We start from the raw sequence: 20,078 nt of genomic DNA, 5'->3' as shown, positions 1-20,078 counted from the left end.
CTTTTAAAATTCATCTTCCACAATAACAGATTATAGATAGATTTTAAATTCTATTTATAGCAAACTAACACTTTTTAGAACCACCTTTTATTTTTAAATAAATTTATTTATTTATTTTTGGCTGCACTGGGTCTTCGTTGATGCGTGCGGACTTTCTGTATTTTCAGTGAGCAGGGGCTACTCTTCGTTGTGGTGCACGGGCTTCTCATTGTGGTGATTTCTCTTTGTTTTGGAGCACGGGCTCTAGGCGTGCGGGCTTCAGTAGTTGTGGCACGTGGGCTCAGCAGTTGTGGCTCACGGGCTCTAGAGCGCAGGCTCAGTAGATGTGGCGCACGGGCTTAGTTGCTCCGCGGCATGTGGGATCTTCCCAGACCAGGGCCCGAACCCGTGTCCCCTGCATTGGCAGGCGGATTCTTAACCACTGTGCCACCAGGGAAGTCCTAGAACACATTTTTAAACTCATGCTTATCTAACACTCAAAGTAAAAAAGTAAACTATACTTTTGATTCCCATTACAACAAATGAAGAGGTCTGGACTTTTTCTTTTTTACTGAGGTATAGTTGGTGTATAACACAATGATTCACAATTTTAAAGGTTATATTCCATTTATAGTTATTAAAAAATATTGGCTATATTCCCTGTATTATTATCCTTGTAGCCTATTTATTTTATACATGGTAGTCTGTACCTTTTAATCCACTACCCTCTTCTTGTCTCCCTTTCCCTCTCCCCATATCTGTATCTGCAACTCTTCTGTATATCTGTGACTGTTTCTTTTTTGTTATATTCACTAGTCTATTTTACTTTTTATATTCCACATATAAGTAATACCATATAGTATTTGTCTTTCTCTGTCTGACTTATTTCACTTAGCACAATACCCTCCAAGTTCATCAATGTTGTTACAAATGGCAAAATTCCATCTTTTTATGGCTGAGTAATACTCCATTGTATGTAAACCACATCTTCTTTATCCATTCATCTGCTGATGGACACTTGGGTCGCTTCCATATCTTGGCAATTGTAAAGAATGTTGCTATGAACATTGGGGTGCACGTATCTTTTTGAATTAGTGTTTTCAGCTTTTTACAGATAAATACCCAAGAGAGGAATTGCTGGGTCATATGGTAGTTGTATTTTTAGTTTTTTGAGAAAACTCCATACTGTTTTCCATGGTGGCTGCACCAATTTGCATTCCTACCAACTGGGTACTAGGGTTCCCTTTTCTCCATATCCTCGTCAACATTTGTTATTTGTGTTTTTTTTTAATTAATTTTTATTGGAGTATAATTGTTTTATTATTTGTGTTCCTTTTGATGACAGCCATTCTGACTCTGTGTGAGGTGATATCTCATTGTGATTTTAATTTGCATTTCTCTGATGATTAAACAATGTTGAACATCTTTTCATGTGCCTGTTAATAATCTGTATGTCTTCTTTGGAAAACTGTCTATTCATTTTTCAACTGGGTTTTTTTTTTTTTGACGTTGAGTTATATGAGTTGTTTATATATTTTGGATATTAACCCCTTGTTGATCAGATCATTTGCAAATATTTTCTCCCATTCTATAGGTTGCCGTTTCATTTTTGTCGGTGGTTTCCTTTGCTATGCAAATGCTTTCAGGTTTAATTGGGTCCTGTTTGTTTATTTTTGCTTTTTTTTCCTTTGCTTTAGGAGACAGATCCAAAAAAAATTTGCTACTATTTATGTCAAAGAGTGTTTGCCTATGTTTTCTTCTGAGAAGCTTTATGATTTCTGGTCTTACATTTATGTCTTTAATCCATTTTGAGTTTATTTTTGTATATGGTATTAGAGAATGTTCTAATTTCATTCTTTGACATGTAGCTGTCCAGTTTTCCCAGCAGCAATTATTAAAGAGACTCTCTTTTCTCCATTGTATATTCTTGCCTCCTATGACAAAGTCATAGATTAATTGACCATATGTTCGTGGGTTTATTTCTGGGCCCTCTATTCTCTTCCATTGATCTACGTGTCTGTTTTTGTGCCAGTACCATACTGTTTTGGTTACTGTAGCTTTGTAGTACAGTCTGAAGTCAGGGAGCATGATCCCTCCAGCTCTGTTCTTCTTTCTCAAGATTGCCTTTGCTAATCAGGGTCTTTTGTGTTTCCATACAAATTTTAGAATTATTCATTCTAGCCCTGTGAAAAATGTCCTTAGTATTTTGATAGGGATTGCACTGAGTCTGTAGACTGCTTTGGGTGGTATAGCCATTTCAGCAATATTAATTCTTCCAATCCATGAACATGGTATATCTTTCCATCTGTGTCGTCTTCCATTTCTTTCATCAGTGTCTTATAGCTTTCCTAGTACAGGTCTTTAACCTCTTTAAGTATGTTTATTCCTAGGTATTTTATTCTTTTTGATGCAATTATAAAGAGTTCAGTACTTTTATGTCTCCTCTAGCTCCATTTTTGTTTCACTAATTTAATCAGTGGTTATAAACCATTTCCTTACCCATTATAGATTACATGTCTTTCAAAATTTGAAGCAAAAGTGTTTTTTTGGGGTTTTATTTGGGAGGGGGTTGGAAATTTGCTCTCAGGATTATAATCATATTTGCTTTAATTATTAGACTGATCTATGGTATATTTAACTGGTTTAAAATTCATTATCAGTCCTTTTTGGACACATGTCTCCTTTCTTGGGTTAGTCATTTAACCCTTCCAATCTGAGATACTTCTTTGAATAATATTTTTCAGGAATGATATCATGATGGTTGGTCTATTTTCTAGAATGTTACTATTGCTTTCACAAATGAATATTTGGCTAGAAAGAATTCTACAGTTGGCAGATGGTGTATCAAGTATGTTCTAACATTTGCGAGGTCTGAGGCCAAATTGATATACATTTTAGTTCAATATTATAGTAATCTGTGCTTTTTACTTGTATATATGTAGGATTCATTCAATTTTAAAATAGCACCAAGAGGGAATTCCCTGGCAGTCCAGTGGTTAGGACTCTGCACTTTCACTGCCGAGGGCCCGGGTCTAATCCCTGGTCGGGGGAACTAAGATCCCACAAGCCACGCTGCTTGGGCAATTAAAAAAAAAAAAAAAAAATAGTGTGAAGACATGCAGATCTCTTTTCATTAATTTTCCCTGGAACAAATTATGAGCTCTAACTTTGGAATCAGAACAAAGTTTAGATAAAAAAATGTTTTCTTCTTTATTTATAGCTTTGGATGTTGCCTCTGATCCACTTCTTCTGTTTTATTCTCTGGAAATTCATATTATTCATAGAATACAATCTACACATGTAAAGTCCATATTTATAACTTGTCCTTCATTCTTTTAATCTGTCTCCTTTTCCTCTACAGTCTTTGTTTTCAAATTATTTTTGTACATCACTCATTCAATTTTCTTTACTGTCAAAACTTTACTTTCTATACTCAATTTAGATCATTTTAATGCAGTGATTATATTTTTTAAAATTTCCATAGTATCTTCATAATTTGGACTGTTTTCTTCACATCACTATTTAACAGTTTTAAAGAAACAAACTGTTTTATGTGTTACTGAAAAACAAGGCAATTATTTTCTAAACTTTTCTTTTATTTCTTATAGTATTCCTAACAGTATCTTCAGGATACTTATAATGATGCTTCCTTTATAATAACTGTTTTCCAAAGACTCTCAAATGGATTTTCTTTTTCTGCTCATCCATCCTGAAATGATTTATTCAGATCTAATATGGGAAAGGACAAGCATATTGCCCTCATTATCCTCTCAACATTCAAGAGAATAAATAGCAGAAACTCCTCTACACTCTGAAGCTAAAAGAACAAGCTGATATTTAAGCACTTTCCTATGAGACTCTAATACTCTAAATAAACTCTTAAAACTAAATAATAAAAAGACAACCCGGGCTTCCCTGGTGGCGCAGTGGTTGAGAGTCCGCCTGCCGATGCAGGGGACACGGGTTCGTGCCCCGGTCCGGGAGGATCCCACGTGCCGCGGAGTGGCTGGGCCCGTGAGCCATGGCCGCTAAGCCTGTGCGTCCGGAGCCTGTGCTCCGCAACGGAAGAAGCCGCAGCGGTGAGAGGCCCGCGTACCGCAAAAAAAAAAAAAAAAAAAAAAAAAGACAACCCAATTTAAAAATGGGAATATATGAATAGCCATTTCTCCAAAGAAGATATACAAATGGCCAAAAAGCACATGAAAAGATGCTCAAAATCATTAGCCATTAAGAAAATACAAATCAAAACCATAAGGAGACACAACTTTATGCTCACTAGGATGGCTATAACAAGTGTTGGAAAGGAGGAAAAACTGAAATCCTCAAACCCTGCTGTTGGGCCAGTAAAATAGTGCAACCACTTTGCAAAACAGTTTGGTAGTTCCTCAAAATGGTAAACACAGACTTATCACATGACCCAGCAAAAGATATATACCCAAGAAAATGAAAACATGCCCACACAAAAACTTATATACAAGTGTTCATAGCAGCATTACTCATAATAGCCAAAAAGTAGAAACAACTCAGATGTCCATTAATTGATGAATGTGCAAACAAAATGAGGTACATCCATACAATGTAATCTTAATCGGCAATAAAAAGGAATGAAATAGTGATACATGCTACAACACGAATGAACCTTAAAAACCAGTGTGCTAAGTGAAAGACCACAGATTGTGTGATTTCCATTTACGTGAAGTGCCTAGAATAATAAAATCTAAAGAGACAGAAAGTAGATTAGAGATTGTCTAGGGCTGGAGGAAATGGAGTGGGGGCCAGTGAAAGGTAAAAAAAAATACATGATTTCTTTTTAAGTTGATAAAAATGTTCTCAAAGTGATTGTGGTAATGGTTGCACAACTCTAAAAATACCAAAAACCATTTCATTGTACACTTTAAATGGTCCAACTGCATGCTATAGGAATTATATCAGAATAAAGCTGTTTAAAGATAAATAAGAGATAGGTGGCCGATAAGTAAAAACTTATTCACTCTCCTAATAATTTTAAAAGAAAAAGTCTTCCTTAAAAAGGCCTTTTCACTGGATTCATTGTTCCTTAACAACCATCACCAAGGTTAGTCTAGCTCTCAACTAAAATAAGCTCTCTTGCCCACTTGCTTCTTTAGTGTGAATTTCTCTATTCAAAATAAGGTACCAGAAAAAGTTTTATTTTTTTTCTACTGTTATAAGTCTTAATGATAACAATAAATGAAGGCAAGAAGAAAGGGTAAGCTTGCTGTCGAGCACATACTTGCTCCTGCCATCTGTTTTCCATATTAGAAACTTCTTCATCCTCTAATTCAGGGACATGATGTAAAGTATTACTGGAACACAGCCACATGCTGATTGTTTATGAATTGTCTATGGCTACTTTCATGCAACAAATGGTAGGCCTGCAAGCCTATAATATTCACTATCTTGCCCTTTAATGAAATGTTTGTAGACCAATGCTCTAATCACTAAGGGTTTCATGTCACATTACAGGTGACAGGAAAGAACACCTGTCATTCATCAATATAATTTCTATATTTAATCATACTACATTACTATTATTAAAAATTTCTCTCATTATCTAGTTTACTTGATTCTAGAGTTATCATTGTATTTTAATACAAAGTTAGAAGGAGTTCATAGGTTCTGTTATTTCTCCAACATTTTACCCAGAAGGAAAATCCATTCATTTCCATTCAATAAATATTTACTGAGGATCACTATGTGCTAGGCATAGTGCTAGACACTAGAGATTCAACCATTAATAAGCTAGAAATAATTCTTGCCCTCGTGGAGTTTATATTCATAAAGAAAGAGAAATATAAAATAAAACAAAATAGATTATAAGTGTTGAGAAAAATAAAAGGCTAAGGCTGAAAATAATAAGGACAGACATACTTTTTAATATTTAAGTCAGGAAAATCTCTCTAAAATGAGATCTAAACGCTAAGTAAGAACTATGAAATCAAAGAATAAGAAGAAATGCTTTCCAGACAGAGGCCAGAAATAACCTGGCATGTTCAAGGAACTGAAAGAAAATAAGTACGGCCAGACATAGAAAAAAAGGAGGGATTGGTAAAAGATTATATCAGAGAAGTAAGAAAGGGCTAGATCATGCAGGGTTCTATAACATATGGTAAAAAATATGAACTTACTTTTAAGTGGAGAAGGCATTAAAGGACCTTGAGTAGGGACATGACATGATACAAATTACATTTTAAGATCACTATTCTTAACATACAGAGAATGGAATGGAAGGGGACATAGGGAGACTAGTTATGAGTCTGGTGCAGTATTCCAGGGAAAAGATAATAAAAATTGGTTGGTCTCAAAGTGGTAGCAGTGGAGACAGAAAGTAGACTGATTCAAAATAACTTGTTAATTAGACATGTATGGGTAAAAAGAGGGGGTAAGACAAAGAATGATCCCAGTGATTGACACTTGAGAACTGGATAACTAAATGATGTGATTTACTAGATGGCCAGGTGGGAAGTGGAAAATGATAACTCCATTTTGGACAAATAAATTTTGAAATATCTCTGAGATTCCCAAGTGGAGATAATTATAAAATCTGGAACTCCAAGGAGAAGTCGAGGCTGGAGATATAAATTTAAAAATAAGAAAAGAGAAAGACATTTAAAATCAAACATATAAATTTCTGAATATCCATTTTTGTCCTAATAGTAGGAAAGGTTGTAATAGTTCTTTCTTCACTTCCCTATCTTTCAGGAGAAAAAAAAAAGTACCATGTTCTAAATGGTAGCAGAAAAAGAAAACAAGGAACTGATAACACTAGCTGCTGTCAAAGAGGATAACTGGGTGGATAAAGACAGGTGGGAGAGAAATTTTATTTTTACATCATATCCTTTTATATCTTTTTATACTTTTGTAGCATGTGAACATAGTAACTATTCAAAAACTTACACTCTAGAGCATACAGGTGAAGAAATCAAGGCATTTATGCACCTAGATAAGTACTCTTTGTTTTCTTAAACCCTCCAAGAACATATAGATGAAAAGGTAAAAGCCTCAGCACCTACTTAAGTTACAAATGAAACTTCCATTACAAGTCCAAATTAATCACGATTTCAAAAGATTTATGAACTAGAAATGACTTTGAGCTCAACGATCCAGTCCCTCTCACTTTAAGGTAAGAACATAATCAGAAATACATACTACTTACAATCAAGGATGCCAAATGTCATGCTATGATTTCAATATTTTAAATGCAAAATAATCTTTATCAACATCATTATCTACCCAATACCACATTTACTTTACTGACTAAATGTATCATGAAACTAAGTGCTCAAGTATCCTCGTTTGACCCATCACCTACTATCCCCTCAGTTTTCTAAGTCCTCAACCTACTGCTTAAACTAATTTGTTACACAAAGGACACTAAAAACTTAAAATAACTTTCTCCGTTAACTTTTCAAAATATACTTTTAAATCTGAAATTGGATGCCTTGGTTTTAACTTGGTAAACAAAACTGAACTCTGTTTCGTTAAATGAGTAAAAAACATTCCAGTAATATTAAGACCACTATAGTCAAAGTATGCAAATTATCAACCAAATGGCTGGCATTTACAGGGCATATATTATATACTATGTGCCCAGCACTATGCTGTATACTTTAGATATCTTATTTAATTTGCTCCCTAACCCTGTGAGACAAAGATTATTCCTATTTCACATGTCATAAGAAAAATACATCTAAAAATGGTTAAGTAATTTCCTAAAATTACATATCCAGAAATTGTGGGAGTCATGACTCTAAAATCAGTATTCTTTTTACTATACCAACAGATTTCAAACTTTCTGGTTTCAAGACCCCATTAGACTCTTAAGAATTATTGAAGATCCCAAAAATCTCTTATATGAATAAATCTATTGCTATTTACATTAGAAATTAAAATTGTTAAAACCGTTACATGTTAATATAATTTTTTTATGAAAAAAATTGCAATTTTCCAAAACAAAACAAAAAGAATGACAAGAGTGGTACTATTTTAAATTCTTTAATTAAAAATAAAAACAAATTTAATGTCTGGCCTAATAGAATACAGCTGGGTTTTTATAACTGGTTCTGCATTCAGTCAGGTGTAAATGCTGTTGGGAAGTATATGAAGAAAATCCAGATTCAGACGATATGCACTTGAAAAAAAAGAGGAGTATTTTAACAGCCTTTCCAAATAATTGGCGGTATCCTTTGATACTACACCAAAACTTAGTAAGTGGTTATTTCTTTAAGGTTTGTTGTCATGTGAGATCTCAAACCATATCAATAAATTTTTTGTACTGTGGTACACTGAAATTCATTGGTTTCTCTTACACTTTGAATGGATCTTTTACTGATGCATGGTTTTGTAACATCAGGCGTTGATCAGTCTAAAAAATACTGATTTACTGAGTTATGCAGATCTTCCAAATGTCAACACATTTCAGTATACAAAAATTTTTAAATCACATTTAGTAATATCACCAATCTGACCAGAACGGTCTTTAAATACTAGGAAGCTGTCAAGCTTACAGTGACAGAGACAAGTTTTCCAAATTGTAAATTTCATTTCAAAGCTTGAATTTTTTAATTGGCAACAAATATTGTCAACTGTTTTCCTTGAGGTCACAGGTTCACTTCATCCAATTTCCAGAAAATGTATGCCAAATATCCAAATTGTGGTAACCATAGTTTGTGTGTAAGCTGTTCTTTCAAATAAAAATGGTGTTCCATGACAAAAGCAGCTAGTTTGGCTTACAACTCAATTGCACAAATGTTCTCCCTTTTTTTTCTTCAGTATGCAGCAGAAAAGTATTATGCATAATTCACATTATGTCACAAAGAATAAAAAAGTATGTACTCAAGATTAAGACTTTAAAAATTAACAATTTCTACACCTTCGTCAAAGACATTGTGAAACTGGCTTTTTTTTTTTTCCTACTTCAAGTACACGGCAGTGAATAATACAATGACTACTAGCAGTTTGGTGCCTTGATTCATGCTAATGTTCCAACAATTTTACCCACCACTGCTTTTGTACCATCAGTGAAAATGTCAGCGCTGTGAAAAAGGCAAACAATGACTTTGGGTTATTACAAAAATAGTTTTGACTTCATGTGCCCCCTAACGAGGGAGCAAAGCAGGAAATTACAGGTCCTAGAACCAACACAGCTCCAGCTTCCACAGACATCTTCAAGTCTCATCCAAGCAAGCAATAAAAAGGGAGAATTTTTGTGCTTTCTCTCATAAATGGTACTATAGTACTAAAACTCACACACACACACACATTACTTTCAATCTATCATTGACTCCTAACCAGCTCTACCTTCTCATTATTTCCAGTTACCCCCACTTATAATAATAAGATGTTAAATTGACCCATGCCCCCCACCAAAGTTTCTTTTCTGCCTCATATAGTAGCCAGAAAGAGCCTTTTAAAATCAGATCATGTTACCTGGCTATTCAAAACCCTCAAATAGCTTCCTATGTTATTCAAAGTAAAAGTCAAAATCCTTAACAATGACCTACAAAAGTTCTACATGTTTATACCCCGGTCTCAAAATCTCCCATATCCTACCACTCTCTGCCTGTTCCAGCCACACTATTCTTTAAACATGGTACCTTTGTGTTTGCAATTCTCTGCCTAAAACTCTTTTCTGCCATATTCTCTTTACTATATTTTTATTAGTTTGTTTATTATTTATCTTCCCCCATTAGAATGTAAGCTCCCTGACAGCAGGGATGACTTTGTTCATTTTGTTCACTGCTGTAACCCCAGCACCTAAAACACTGTTTATCACATATCAGGAGTTCAGTATATATCTGTTAAGTGAAGGAATGAATGAACAAAAAAAGGGGGAAAAAAACTATGAAGAACCATTAGAATAGTGTTAAAATCTATTTTTACTCTCCAAAAAGCATTTTACCTCAGGACAATGCAGGTGTCCACACAATTCTCTATGAAAGCCAACCAATATCCAAGAGGATATGCAACACAGCACAGGTGGCTTTATAGAAATCAGCGCAATGCTGATTAAGAGAGGATAAATTAACACACCTGACAGATATCTACAGCCAAGAATCCAAATGTTCTGAATCAAGTTGCACCAGTAGTAGACGAAAGATGACTGACAGGAGAGTCAAATAAACCTTTTAGCAAACTGATAGGCAGTATAAATTCAAGAAGCAGATAAAACCTCAATTGAATGAAGTCCTAACTAAACCTCAAAAACTAGAATGTCCTCTACTGAAAGGCACGTCACAGCAAAAGTAGAGCAAGATATTGATATTAATGGATATTACTATGATATGAGCCTTCATCATTAAAATATTTTCAAGTGTGGTCTCCCATTTAAGACTATAATGCCCCAAGAGATAGATATTATTATATCGACTTATTTCAGCAGTTAAATAAATAGTATAATTACATAAAAACCAGTTTGTAGAGAAGCATGGTCTCCAACTCAGATCTGATTCCATATATAGAAAAAGCCTTCTAGTTTTACAGATGATCTTTGGGATACCAACAAGACTAACAGGCTTAAGAACAGATGAAATGCAACCACACAGTTAAACCTCACATATCCTGATAACTAACACCATTCATAATCTTTAAACAGTTAGAAAAGAGACCTTTTCCCTTTTTCCTACCCTCATTTGACATGCTTCTGTCTTGCTCTAAAACTGATCTTCTACCGCTCCCCAGTGAAATAAATGGTATATGAACAGGAATATACCGTTTGTCTTTCCAGCCCCTATCCAATTTTTGAGAATCTACACTCCTTTTCTAGAACACAAAGCATCCTGACAATTACCTTGTACTCTTCATTTAGATTTCTATGACTTATGAATGCCATTAACTTGGGACAGACATATTCAGTTCTCCAATAAGTCCTCCAGAATTCTCCTGCCTCATTGCCGATGCCCAGGACACAATATCATCAGTAATTGCTCATTTCTGCTTCCTTTTTTGCCAAAGTTTGAAGGTCAGACTTCCTACTTCTACTGTGGTTCAGTGAAGGCAGCTCTTCAGAGGTAGCTCTGCAGATGTGTTCATATCACAATTTCAAGTAGCAGTTCATGTTCTATAGTGCTAATGATGATGGCATCAGGAAACTCATTTAACACCAGGACAGTCCTATTCTGTTGGAGATGCACATGCAGGAAAAGGTGAAAGGAAGAAGGTTCTATTCATACAGTCATGGAGATAACTGAATCAACCCCACAGGATCAGTGGAGTGACAGATTTCACAGACAAATCACCCTCATACCCAGTGACAGTACATAAAACTTTAATGGATTATCTTGGGCCTCCAGAAACCACTTTTTTTCCTAAGGGAAAATGAAGTATGCCTTCCAAAAACAAAATTCAGAAAAGACTACAAAATACGAGGAGGACAGATACAAAACTACTAGTGTTCTTTTAAAGATGTGCCTCTTGACTAAAATTGTTCACCTGAGACTTCAAGATTTTTTTTTCCATGCAAAGTTTACCTTTATAGTCGCCTTTTCTCAAACGGACATATTGTGCTTTATTCTCTTGTATCACCCATCATGAAGGTTAGGGACAAAAACGAAGCAGAGAAAATGATATCAAAAGAAAGATCAATTCATATAGAAAAAGCCAAAATAAACACATTGTATGGGCACAAAAAAGATTTCCTATCGCCTCCATTCTCAAATGTACATTTTTAAATTTTCTGAACGTAAGATGTTTTAAAATCTCTGTCTGAAGAAATCTGTCAGCCACCAGACACAAGTTAACCATTTCTTTATCACTTCATTGAGTTACCTGCATTGGCAGGAATATTCTCAAACTGACTTTTATTTTAAATTTGAAATTTCTAATCACTATGTAAAATAGCTTCAAGAAGATTACACTACAATTCAGTAAAAATGAAAATTAACTGTGTATAGAGAAGATGGCTTGTCACATGCCAGACGATGTAATTAAAGGCCGTAGAAACTGCCAAACCTCTCAGAATAGATCAGAAATTTTTCACAGCTAGGAAACGCTGGTTTGAGCAATTCATATATCAAGGACTTTTGTCACTCTGGCCCCTAAAAGCTTCTGACTAATGTCCAAGATAAGGTGCTTAATTTCCAAAGATATTTGACTCAATTAAGGGAAAAAACAAAATTACAAGTTTAACAAATAGGATGCAGTCAAAATCAAGAAAGTCTTCTATAAACTTCATAAGCATTCTCAGTTCTAAAGGGGAAGAAGTAAAAATCATTAGCATCAACTATAAAAAAAATAGCATGTTATCATGATGCTTTGTTTAACTACCAATGGCAAAAAAGGATTCAGAAAAATCTTCACACTCAATGTGAAAAAAAGCCTAGACTTAAACTTTAACCCTATACTAAAAAAAAAAAAGGGGGGGTATATAACTAAAGATATACTAATGATATAAGGTTTAAGTAATTTTTGTACACTTAATGTATCTTTTTCCCCACCCGAGAAGAGCTGTTATTAAATATACCATGTGTCAAAATCACTGGCATATTTGAACACAGTATATATATGATATTATGGCTGTTACTGTATTTAACTTATATTTCAAGAGATATGTTTGGATCCAAATACAATATTCCTTAATATAATTGATGGCTTAGAAAAAGCAATTCAAACTCAACTAACATTTTTCCATAAAAGAAAAAGCTCTATCCTTGCTCCTACTCAATTTGACAATAATTTGTAAATACACATACATACACACACACCAAAAAAAAGTTTTTCAATTCAGAGATCACTGCAAACTGAAAGAGCTAATGAACAGTGAGCTAAATAGTGACCAAATTAGGATTCAATAAGCTTTCCAGGTAGGTAGAATAAAGGATCAAGATTAACAAGATAAAAACTAATAAATGTAAAGTCCTGTTTTGAGGTTAAAAAAAAAAAAATAAGGACAAGAAAGGACAGAACAGAAAGACAGCCACTTACTTGAGAATAAACAGTATTAAAAAATCTACATACTCTTGTACTATATTATTTAATGTATGCTCTTTACTAATATACATTACTAAATGTGTATTCCTTAGAGCAATAAATATAGTCTCTGTCTTTGCTGAAGAGGCTACTATAGCTTCAACACTAAGGCTAGTTCTGGGCACCATCCTCAAAGGAAAGAACTAACAAACCAGAGTTTCACTAAAAGAAGATGACTAAGATTTTCATTTACTTTTTTAATACACCTCTATAGCATTTACTGTGTTTCAGGAACCATTCTTAAAATTTTATAAACCATGTCATATGAAGAATGGATACGGAAGTTAGGAATGTTTAACCTGAAGATAAGGAGAACATGATAGCTCTTGCTTGTCAAATACCTAAAGGGCTATCATGTGGACAAAGTAGCCTATTTATCCGTGCCATTACATAAAAAGAAAAATAACAACAGTGAGAGATTTGGGCTCTACAGAAAATCTCTGTGAACTGTTCAGTGGCATTCTCTCTCTACAAGTACTAAATGAGAAATATATATTAAAAAACTTTGCCATAAATTGCCACATACACATTATTAAAATTGACTTCTTTGCAAAATAGTGCATCCCGATCAACAGAAATATTTACAAACAGGCTGATCATGTGCTTTGGAGTTCCTACTGTCAGTTCAGTTCCCAGCTTTGGAGCTTATTTACTAAGTATGCAACTTTGGCAAAGTTTCCTTGCCTCTCCAGGCTTCACTTTCCTCACCTTTAAAACAAGGATAAAGCTACCCTTTATAGCAGGGTTATTGTGAGAATTAAATGTAATAATGTATGTAAACACTTAGCATAGCACTGATGTATTTAATAAACTATTATCTTTGATGATGATCATCATCATCATTACATTATGGAAGGAACATCTAGTGAATATAAAACTATGTCATATGATGTGATATAATTGTATGGCTCTGCTATGCACCTGTATGAGTGTATGATTCTGCTATGTACTCATCATGCTATAACAATCCAAATATAACAAAGAGCCTGTTTTTGTTGGGTGACTCAGAACACATTTATCTTTTGCAATTTGAAAGGAAAAATAATCTAAAAAGACTAAAGTATCCAGGTTAGTAAAATTTCATGAGTAAAAGTAATGTAATATAGCAGGGAAATTATGCAGCTACAGGGGAAAAGGAGATTAAAGAAGTAGCACATTAAATAGAAGCCACTCTTCCTTAGGAGTCTTCACTGCAGGAGATGAGAATGTAAATTGCAGGCAAAACAATTACATTTTCCACAGGTATGTGAACCATTGGTTACATTCATCAAAAATATCAACAATGTAACAGAATGTAATCTGGTGCAGCCTTTAAGAACAGTATGGAGGTTCCTTAAAAAACTAAAGATAGAGTTACCATATGATCCATCAATCCCACTCCTGGGCATATATCTAGAAAAGATGAAAACTCTAATTCGAAAAGATACATGCACACCAATGTACATAGCCAAGACATGGATGTAATCTAAATGTCCACGGATAGATGAATGGATAAAGAAGATGTGGTATATATAGACAATGGAATACTACTCGGCCATAAAAAAGAATGAAATAATTGCCATTTGCAGCAATATAGATTGACCTAGATTATCAGACTAAGTAAATCAGAGAAAGACAAATATCTTATATCACTTATATGTGAAATCTAAAAAAATGATACAAATGAACTTATTTTCAAAACAGAAATAGACTCACAGACATAAAAAACAAATTTATGATTACCAAAGGGGAAAGGGAGGGGGGTGATAAATTGGGAATTTGGGATTAACAGATACACACTACTATATATAAAACAGATAAACAACAAGGACCTACTGTATAGTACAGGGAACTATACTCAATATCTTGCAATAACCTATAATGGAAAAGAATCTGAAAAAATCTAAAATACATATATATATAAAACTGAATTGCTTTGCTGTACACCTGAAACATTGTAAGTCAACTATACGTCAATAAAAAAAAATAAAATCAACAATGTAAGGGCAGCTAAGTACAATGCAAGCATTTAGTATATCAAGATGACTTAGAAAGAGAATTTCAGTGGGCTAAGGAAGAGTTCAAGGATATTCAGGATTCTAATTACTTTGAACAGAATTTGTACTTTAACAAACCAACTCGTAAATGCTAGATGACATATGCAAGCCCAATAATCCTGCAATTCAGTACCTTCTGTGATCAGTCAAGAAAATCAGTTCTAAAATACTATACTATCATACTTTGTCATAGTCACCTCTTTCTTCTTTCAAAGGGAATCAACTCTCAAAAACAAAGTTTTATCTGTTTTCAGGCACATTTCAATGTAATGGAAATCTACAATTTAAAGGCAATGGCCATAAGATAAACTATATATATATATATATATATATATATATCTCTCTCTACTATGAAGACCAAATCTGAAAAATGTCCTAATAACTAAGCAACCCGAAGCTACAACAGATCTCCCACTAAAAACTGTTTCCCAAAGGGTTAGAAAATAATTACCATGAACGAACAATATTATGTCGTTGCAACAACAGTAAAGTAATTAAGTAAATTAAATGTAGGAATGAAAAACTGGGTGCAGCTTTTAGGAACACTCTGGAGGATTTGATTTTTGATAAATGAGAGGTAGTAATTCTTACAATATTGTAAATTCAGAATACAAATGCAGTTGTTAGAGAATTATACAACCAACAGAAATCTTACTTTTTTTTCTTAATGTCAATTTTTGCCCTAATTGTACATAAGAAGCCTAGAGTCCAACAGAATTAAGGGAGGTTATTCCACAGGCAAGTATTTCATTAATGTGTTGCACTATTTTGAGCAGAGTTGAGTGTGTTCTAACTGAATGTATACAATACTCACGTTCAGTTAAAAGCCGAGCTATTAAAAATATTTGCCAACTACCCAGTTTAAAACGGCCTATCAAATGTTGAAAATATCAGTGTTGACAATAGTTTTCATTAATTTACTGTGGCTTAAATGTCAGCTCAGTCACATTATGTTTTTAGAAGAAACAGAAAAAAATTCAGCTAATAAATTAAAGCAAAAAGTAGAAATACAGTCCTTGAATAACAAATGACACTATATGTTGTCATGTAGGATATGATGAGGTTACTATGAAAAATCATAGTACTATTTTTAGTCACAGATCATCAAGATAAAACATTACTATTAGCAATTATCTATCTAAAACAAGCAAAAAACTCTAAGCTCTACTTCAACAAAATCTTAGCCACTCAGAAGTCATTTTACATGCTCCAGGTATCAAATGCCAACAAATTTGTACTGTGGCTTTCAGAAATCAAAGCATTTGCAAAGTGTAAACACTTTGTACCAAACTAAGCTTCCTAGAAGTAGAAGAAAAAAGAAAGAAAAGAAACAGACAACCTGATGGCACGTAGAAATCACAACCAGTTGCAGTCAGGTTGGGATTTGTACCTCGGCAATGAAGGGAGTTGGGTAATTTATATGTTCAAAATTCAAGATCCCAAGGGGGCAGGGGGGTTGAAGAAGAAAAGATACAGTTCAGTAAACAATGGATGAAAACCAGGTTGGATGAGAGGCAATCTAAAATTTCTTATGGTCAAGAATCAACACACTGAAGCCCTGTCTCAAACATAAACCAAACAGCTTCTAAGAGTTTGAAGTAGCCAGGGAAGAAACATTCCTTCGCACCCACAAGAACCAATCCCGAAACCACTGGCATGCTATTACAAGATTTACGGGCATTTGGCTTGGAATGGTGGGCAAAAGAGAGGAAAGAAGGGTCTGTTAGGATTTCAGAGGCCTGGGGAGGCACAACCTAGGCTTTGGGAAGGAGAGGTGGACAGGGGCGAGCACTCCTCACCGTGATTATCTTTCTGCCCGATATTGTGCGTGCGGATGAGAGAGGACAGTCTCCTCACATCCCCCTTGAAGACGCACTCGTGCACCGGGTAGTGTGCGGGGCAACTGCCTCCACCTGCGACGACAGCAACGGGGTTGGTGCCCGCTAAAAGAGCCGGGGACTGGGAGGTGGTAGTCACGGAGGAATTGTGCAGCGGCAGGGCCGGGGCGCCGGGGGGATTGGAGGAGGCCGGAGCTGTCTTCAGTTGTAGCCGGTGGTGATGGTTACTGAAGATCTTATGACAGGCTCTACCGCCCTTGCTGCTGCTGCCTGTGCCAATCCTGCCTCCGGTAAAGGTGCCGCCGAGGGCAGCCGCCGCTTCCTCATCCCCGGGCTCCAGCAGGTCCCCCTCTTCTTTGCTGGGCTTGTGGTCCCTCCGCAATGAGCGGATCTTCTCCCCGGTCATCGCCGCCAGGGGCAGAGAGGGGATCCAGGAGGTTCACCCCTGGCGACGAAGCTTGCGCTGCGGCCGCACAAGGCGATTAGAGCGGTGGCCAGGATACTCCAGCGCAGCATGAACTCCCAGAGCGCCCCTGAGCCCGGGACAAACGCATCTCCCGGAGGAAGAAGAGCCGGCTCTCGCCTAGGCACGAAGGGACGCGCGCTCGCTGGGGGGAGCTAGAGTTCAGGTGCCCACGACACCAGAATCCCCGTCTCCACCGCCGCAGCCGCCGCCACTGCTTCACACCGAAAAACAGGGGACGGCCATCTTCCCCTGGCTTCTCTCGCGATAACTCCCCTGGGAGGGAGGAGGGAGGAAACACCGCGATAAGTGAGCTGCCTGCTCCCTCCCTCGCAGGTTCTGTTCCCAGGGTTGCAGAATGCCGGCGCTTCCCAGGCAGTGAGTTCCCGCCCCAAGCTGCAGTCTCTGAACTAAAAGACCGGGATCCAGCGTCCGGATGGCCGCGCTTCTTGTGGGCCGTCTGAAACCTTAGCCTGCGTTTGAGATATTCGATGCACGTTATAAACAATGACAAACCCTGCGACCTCTGGGCCTCCCTCAGGAGTGCTGACTGACGCCAAGGCACACAGGATATGATGTCACTGAAATGCACAGGACGCTCATTCAATAAACTTTCGCTAAGCATCTACTTCGTGCCGTACACTCTGCTAGTAGATTTATAAAACACCACTCCTGGCTCCAAGGTGCTCGTTAGAGGAGGAAAGATAGTCAAGCAATTGAGTACAAAATGTAACTGCGAATGAAGTGGATGCGGAGTGCTGGGTTGCACGAAAAAAAAAGGGAGGGGGGGAGGCAAATTTTAGTGTCGGAGTGTCAGAAAAGCCACCACCGAAGTTTAGGGACTGATCCTGGATAACAGGCTATTCAGCAGACTGGGAGAGGGGAGGTCACTCAAATATTTGTCGGATGAATGAATTTCGGGCAGGCGTCAGAGTTAAAGCATGGGGAGTGGACCCTGAAGGATGGCAAACAATAATTGTGTAACCGGAATATCGCTGGACTAGTTCATGGCCAGCCTCGACCTAGCGTCAAATTCTGAAGAACATAAATCTGACCTTGACAAAATAACTAAAGCTGTTGGGAACTGGAGGGCAGAGGAGTTAGCAATGTCCGAAAGATACTAACCTGTTTATCTCTCCTAAATCCCATTTACTCTGACAGCTGCTTCTCTCAAAACTCTTCTTTCTTAAACCAACTTTATCCCTACCTCCATAACACCACCCCTCCAAATAAAAACTCCTGTGGGAACTGTCCTCTCTTCGTCCTTCCCTGCTACTCAGGTTTCACCTTCCATCGTCTTTCAAATCTATTCAAATTAATGTCATTCTTCCCTTCTTCCTTTTCTTTCTTGTGTGTGTGTCTGGGAGGTGGGGGAGGCCGGGGGCTGGGGGTGGGGAGGTGTTCCAATTCTGTTCAAGCATTGCATGGGCAATCTGCACCTCAAAGGATCCTCCTACTCAGAAAGCAAGAGGGACTGGACACCTATGTACAAAAACATTTTCTTCTTCCACAATAGCCTCTGAAACAGGTGGTAGGCTCAGCACTTTATATGCTATTTCCTTGTGATAAGTATTATTTTTAATCTTCATTTGACAGTTGGAAAAACTTCCCAATGCATCAAAGGTGGAATGTAGCACAGTCAAGTGTAACTCCAGGGCTAGAGAAATAGGAAGGGGCCAGATCGTGTAGGATTTTGTATGTTATCTCAAAAGTTTAGACATTATCCTACAAGAAATGGATAGCCTTTTAGGGATGTTAAACAGGAGAATAGTAAACACACACACACACACACAAAGCAAAAAAGAACAAAATCAAAACAGGGGAATAGCATGATGTGATTTGCCTTTTAGAAAAGTCACCCAGTCACCCATACCTTAGAAAAGTATGTATCCAGAATAGATTACAAGGGGGCTACTATAGAGACAAGGAAACGGAGAGACTCCTGCATAAATCAAATAAAAATGTGTGTAAAAATATGCACGTAAAAGTCTGGTAGAATATATGTCACACACGGGGAACAGTAGTTCACTCCGGAAGATAAGATTGCTAAATCACATATTCCCTTCATTGCTTGAATTTCTTTTTACAAAGAGAAAGTATTCCTTTTTATTAATCAGAAAAAATAATAAATTAATTTTTAGAAGAAGTATGCGATTCAGGAGGTGAGAGATTATGAGAGTATAAACCAAGTTAGTAAGAGTTAGGCTGGAGACGGTTTAAGAGTTTAGAAAAAACTGAGTTCAGTTTTGGCATATTGAATTGAATGTTCGTGTTGCTCACCATAAGGAGTTAGATGGCAAATATTTTGGTATTTGGAAATGAACCTTAGGAAACAGAAATCTGGGTTAAGATTCAGAAGTTATCATTACACAGTAATTGATGCCACAGAAGTCATTGAGTTTCCCAAGGAAGATTGTGTAGAGTGAGAAATTAAGGTCCAGTCTAGAACAAAACCTTGAAAACACCAATATATAAGGGATGTGTACAGGAAGAGTGGCCAGAATCCTATTAATAAAAAAAAAATTTTTTTTTAAACTTATACCAAATTGTCTACCATTATATCTGTGTTACCACTGGATTTAGAATTTAAAAGTACCTTATTAGTGGCTGCCACCCATGGACAGATATGGAAACTCCTAAGCGTCCCCTCAGTAAAATCAAACACTACAAACATCAAAAATAATATTCAGCCCTTACTTTTAGGAGCTCCACAGTAAAATAGGGAAAAATGATATAGAAATATAAGTTTATAGTACATTGTGGAAAATACAAGAATTG

At 36.4% G+C, this 20,078-nt stretch overlaps 1 protein-coding gene across 4 annotated transcripts in view; it reads right to left on the bottom strand.

Moving 5' to 3' along the window:
• The window catches only part of ANKRD13C (ankyrin repeat domain 13C), an 80,638-nt gene extending 63,072 nt beyond the window's left edge, over positions 1–17,566 (bottom strand). For 3 of the 4 annotated variants that reach the window (XM_073788408.1, XM_019919843.3, XM_073788411.1), the window contains exon 1: positions 16,799–17,566. In XM_073788408.1, the coding sequence (XP_073644509.1) occupies positions 16,799–17,243 (445 nt within the window). In that variant the 5' untranslated portion in view covers positions 17,244–17,566. The remainder of the gene's footprint in view (positions 1–16,798) is intronic. The other variant, XM_019919842.3, reaches the window with a different exon arrangement.
• Positions 17,567–20,078: the final 2,512 nt, after the last annotated feature.

This window comes from Tursiops truncatus, chromosome 1, assembly GCF_011762595.2.
Source record: "Tursiops truncatus isolate mTurTru1 chromosome 1, mTurTru1.mat.Y, whole genome shotgun sequence".
Classification (NCBI taxonomy): Eukaryota; Metazoa; Chordata; class Mammalia; order Artiodactyla; family Delphinidae; genus Tursiops; species Tursiops truncatus.
The sequence above is the reverse complement of the archived record's forward strand: the minus strand, read 5'-3'. Positions and strand labels throughout refer to the sequence as shown.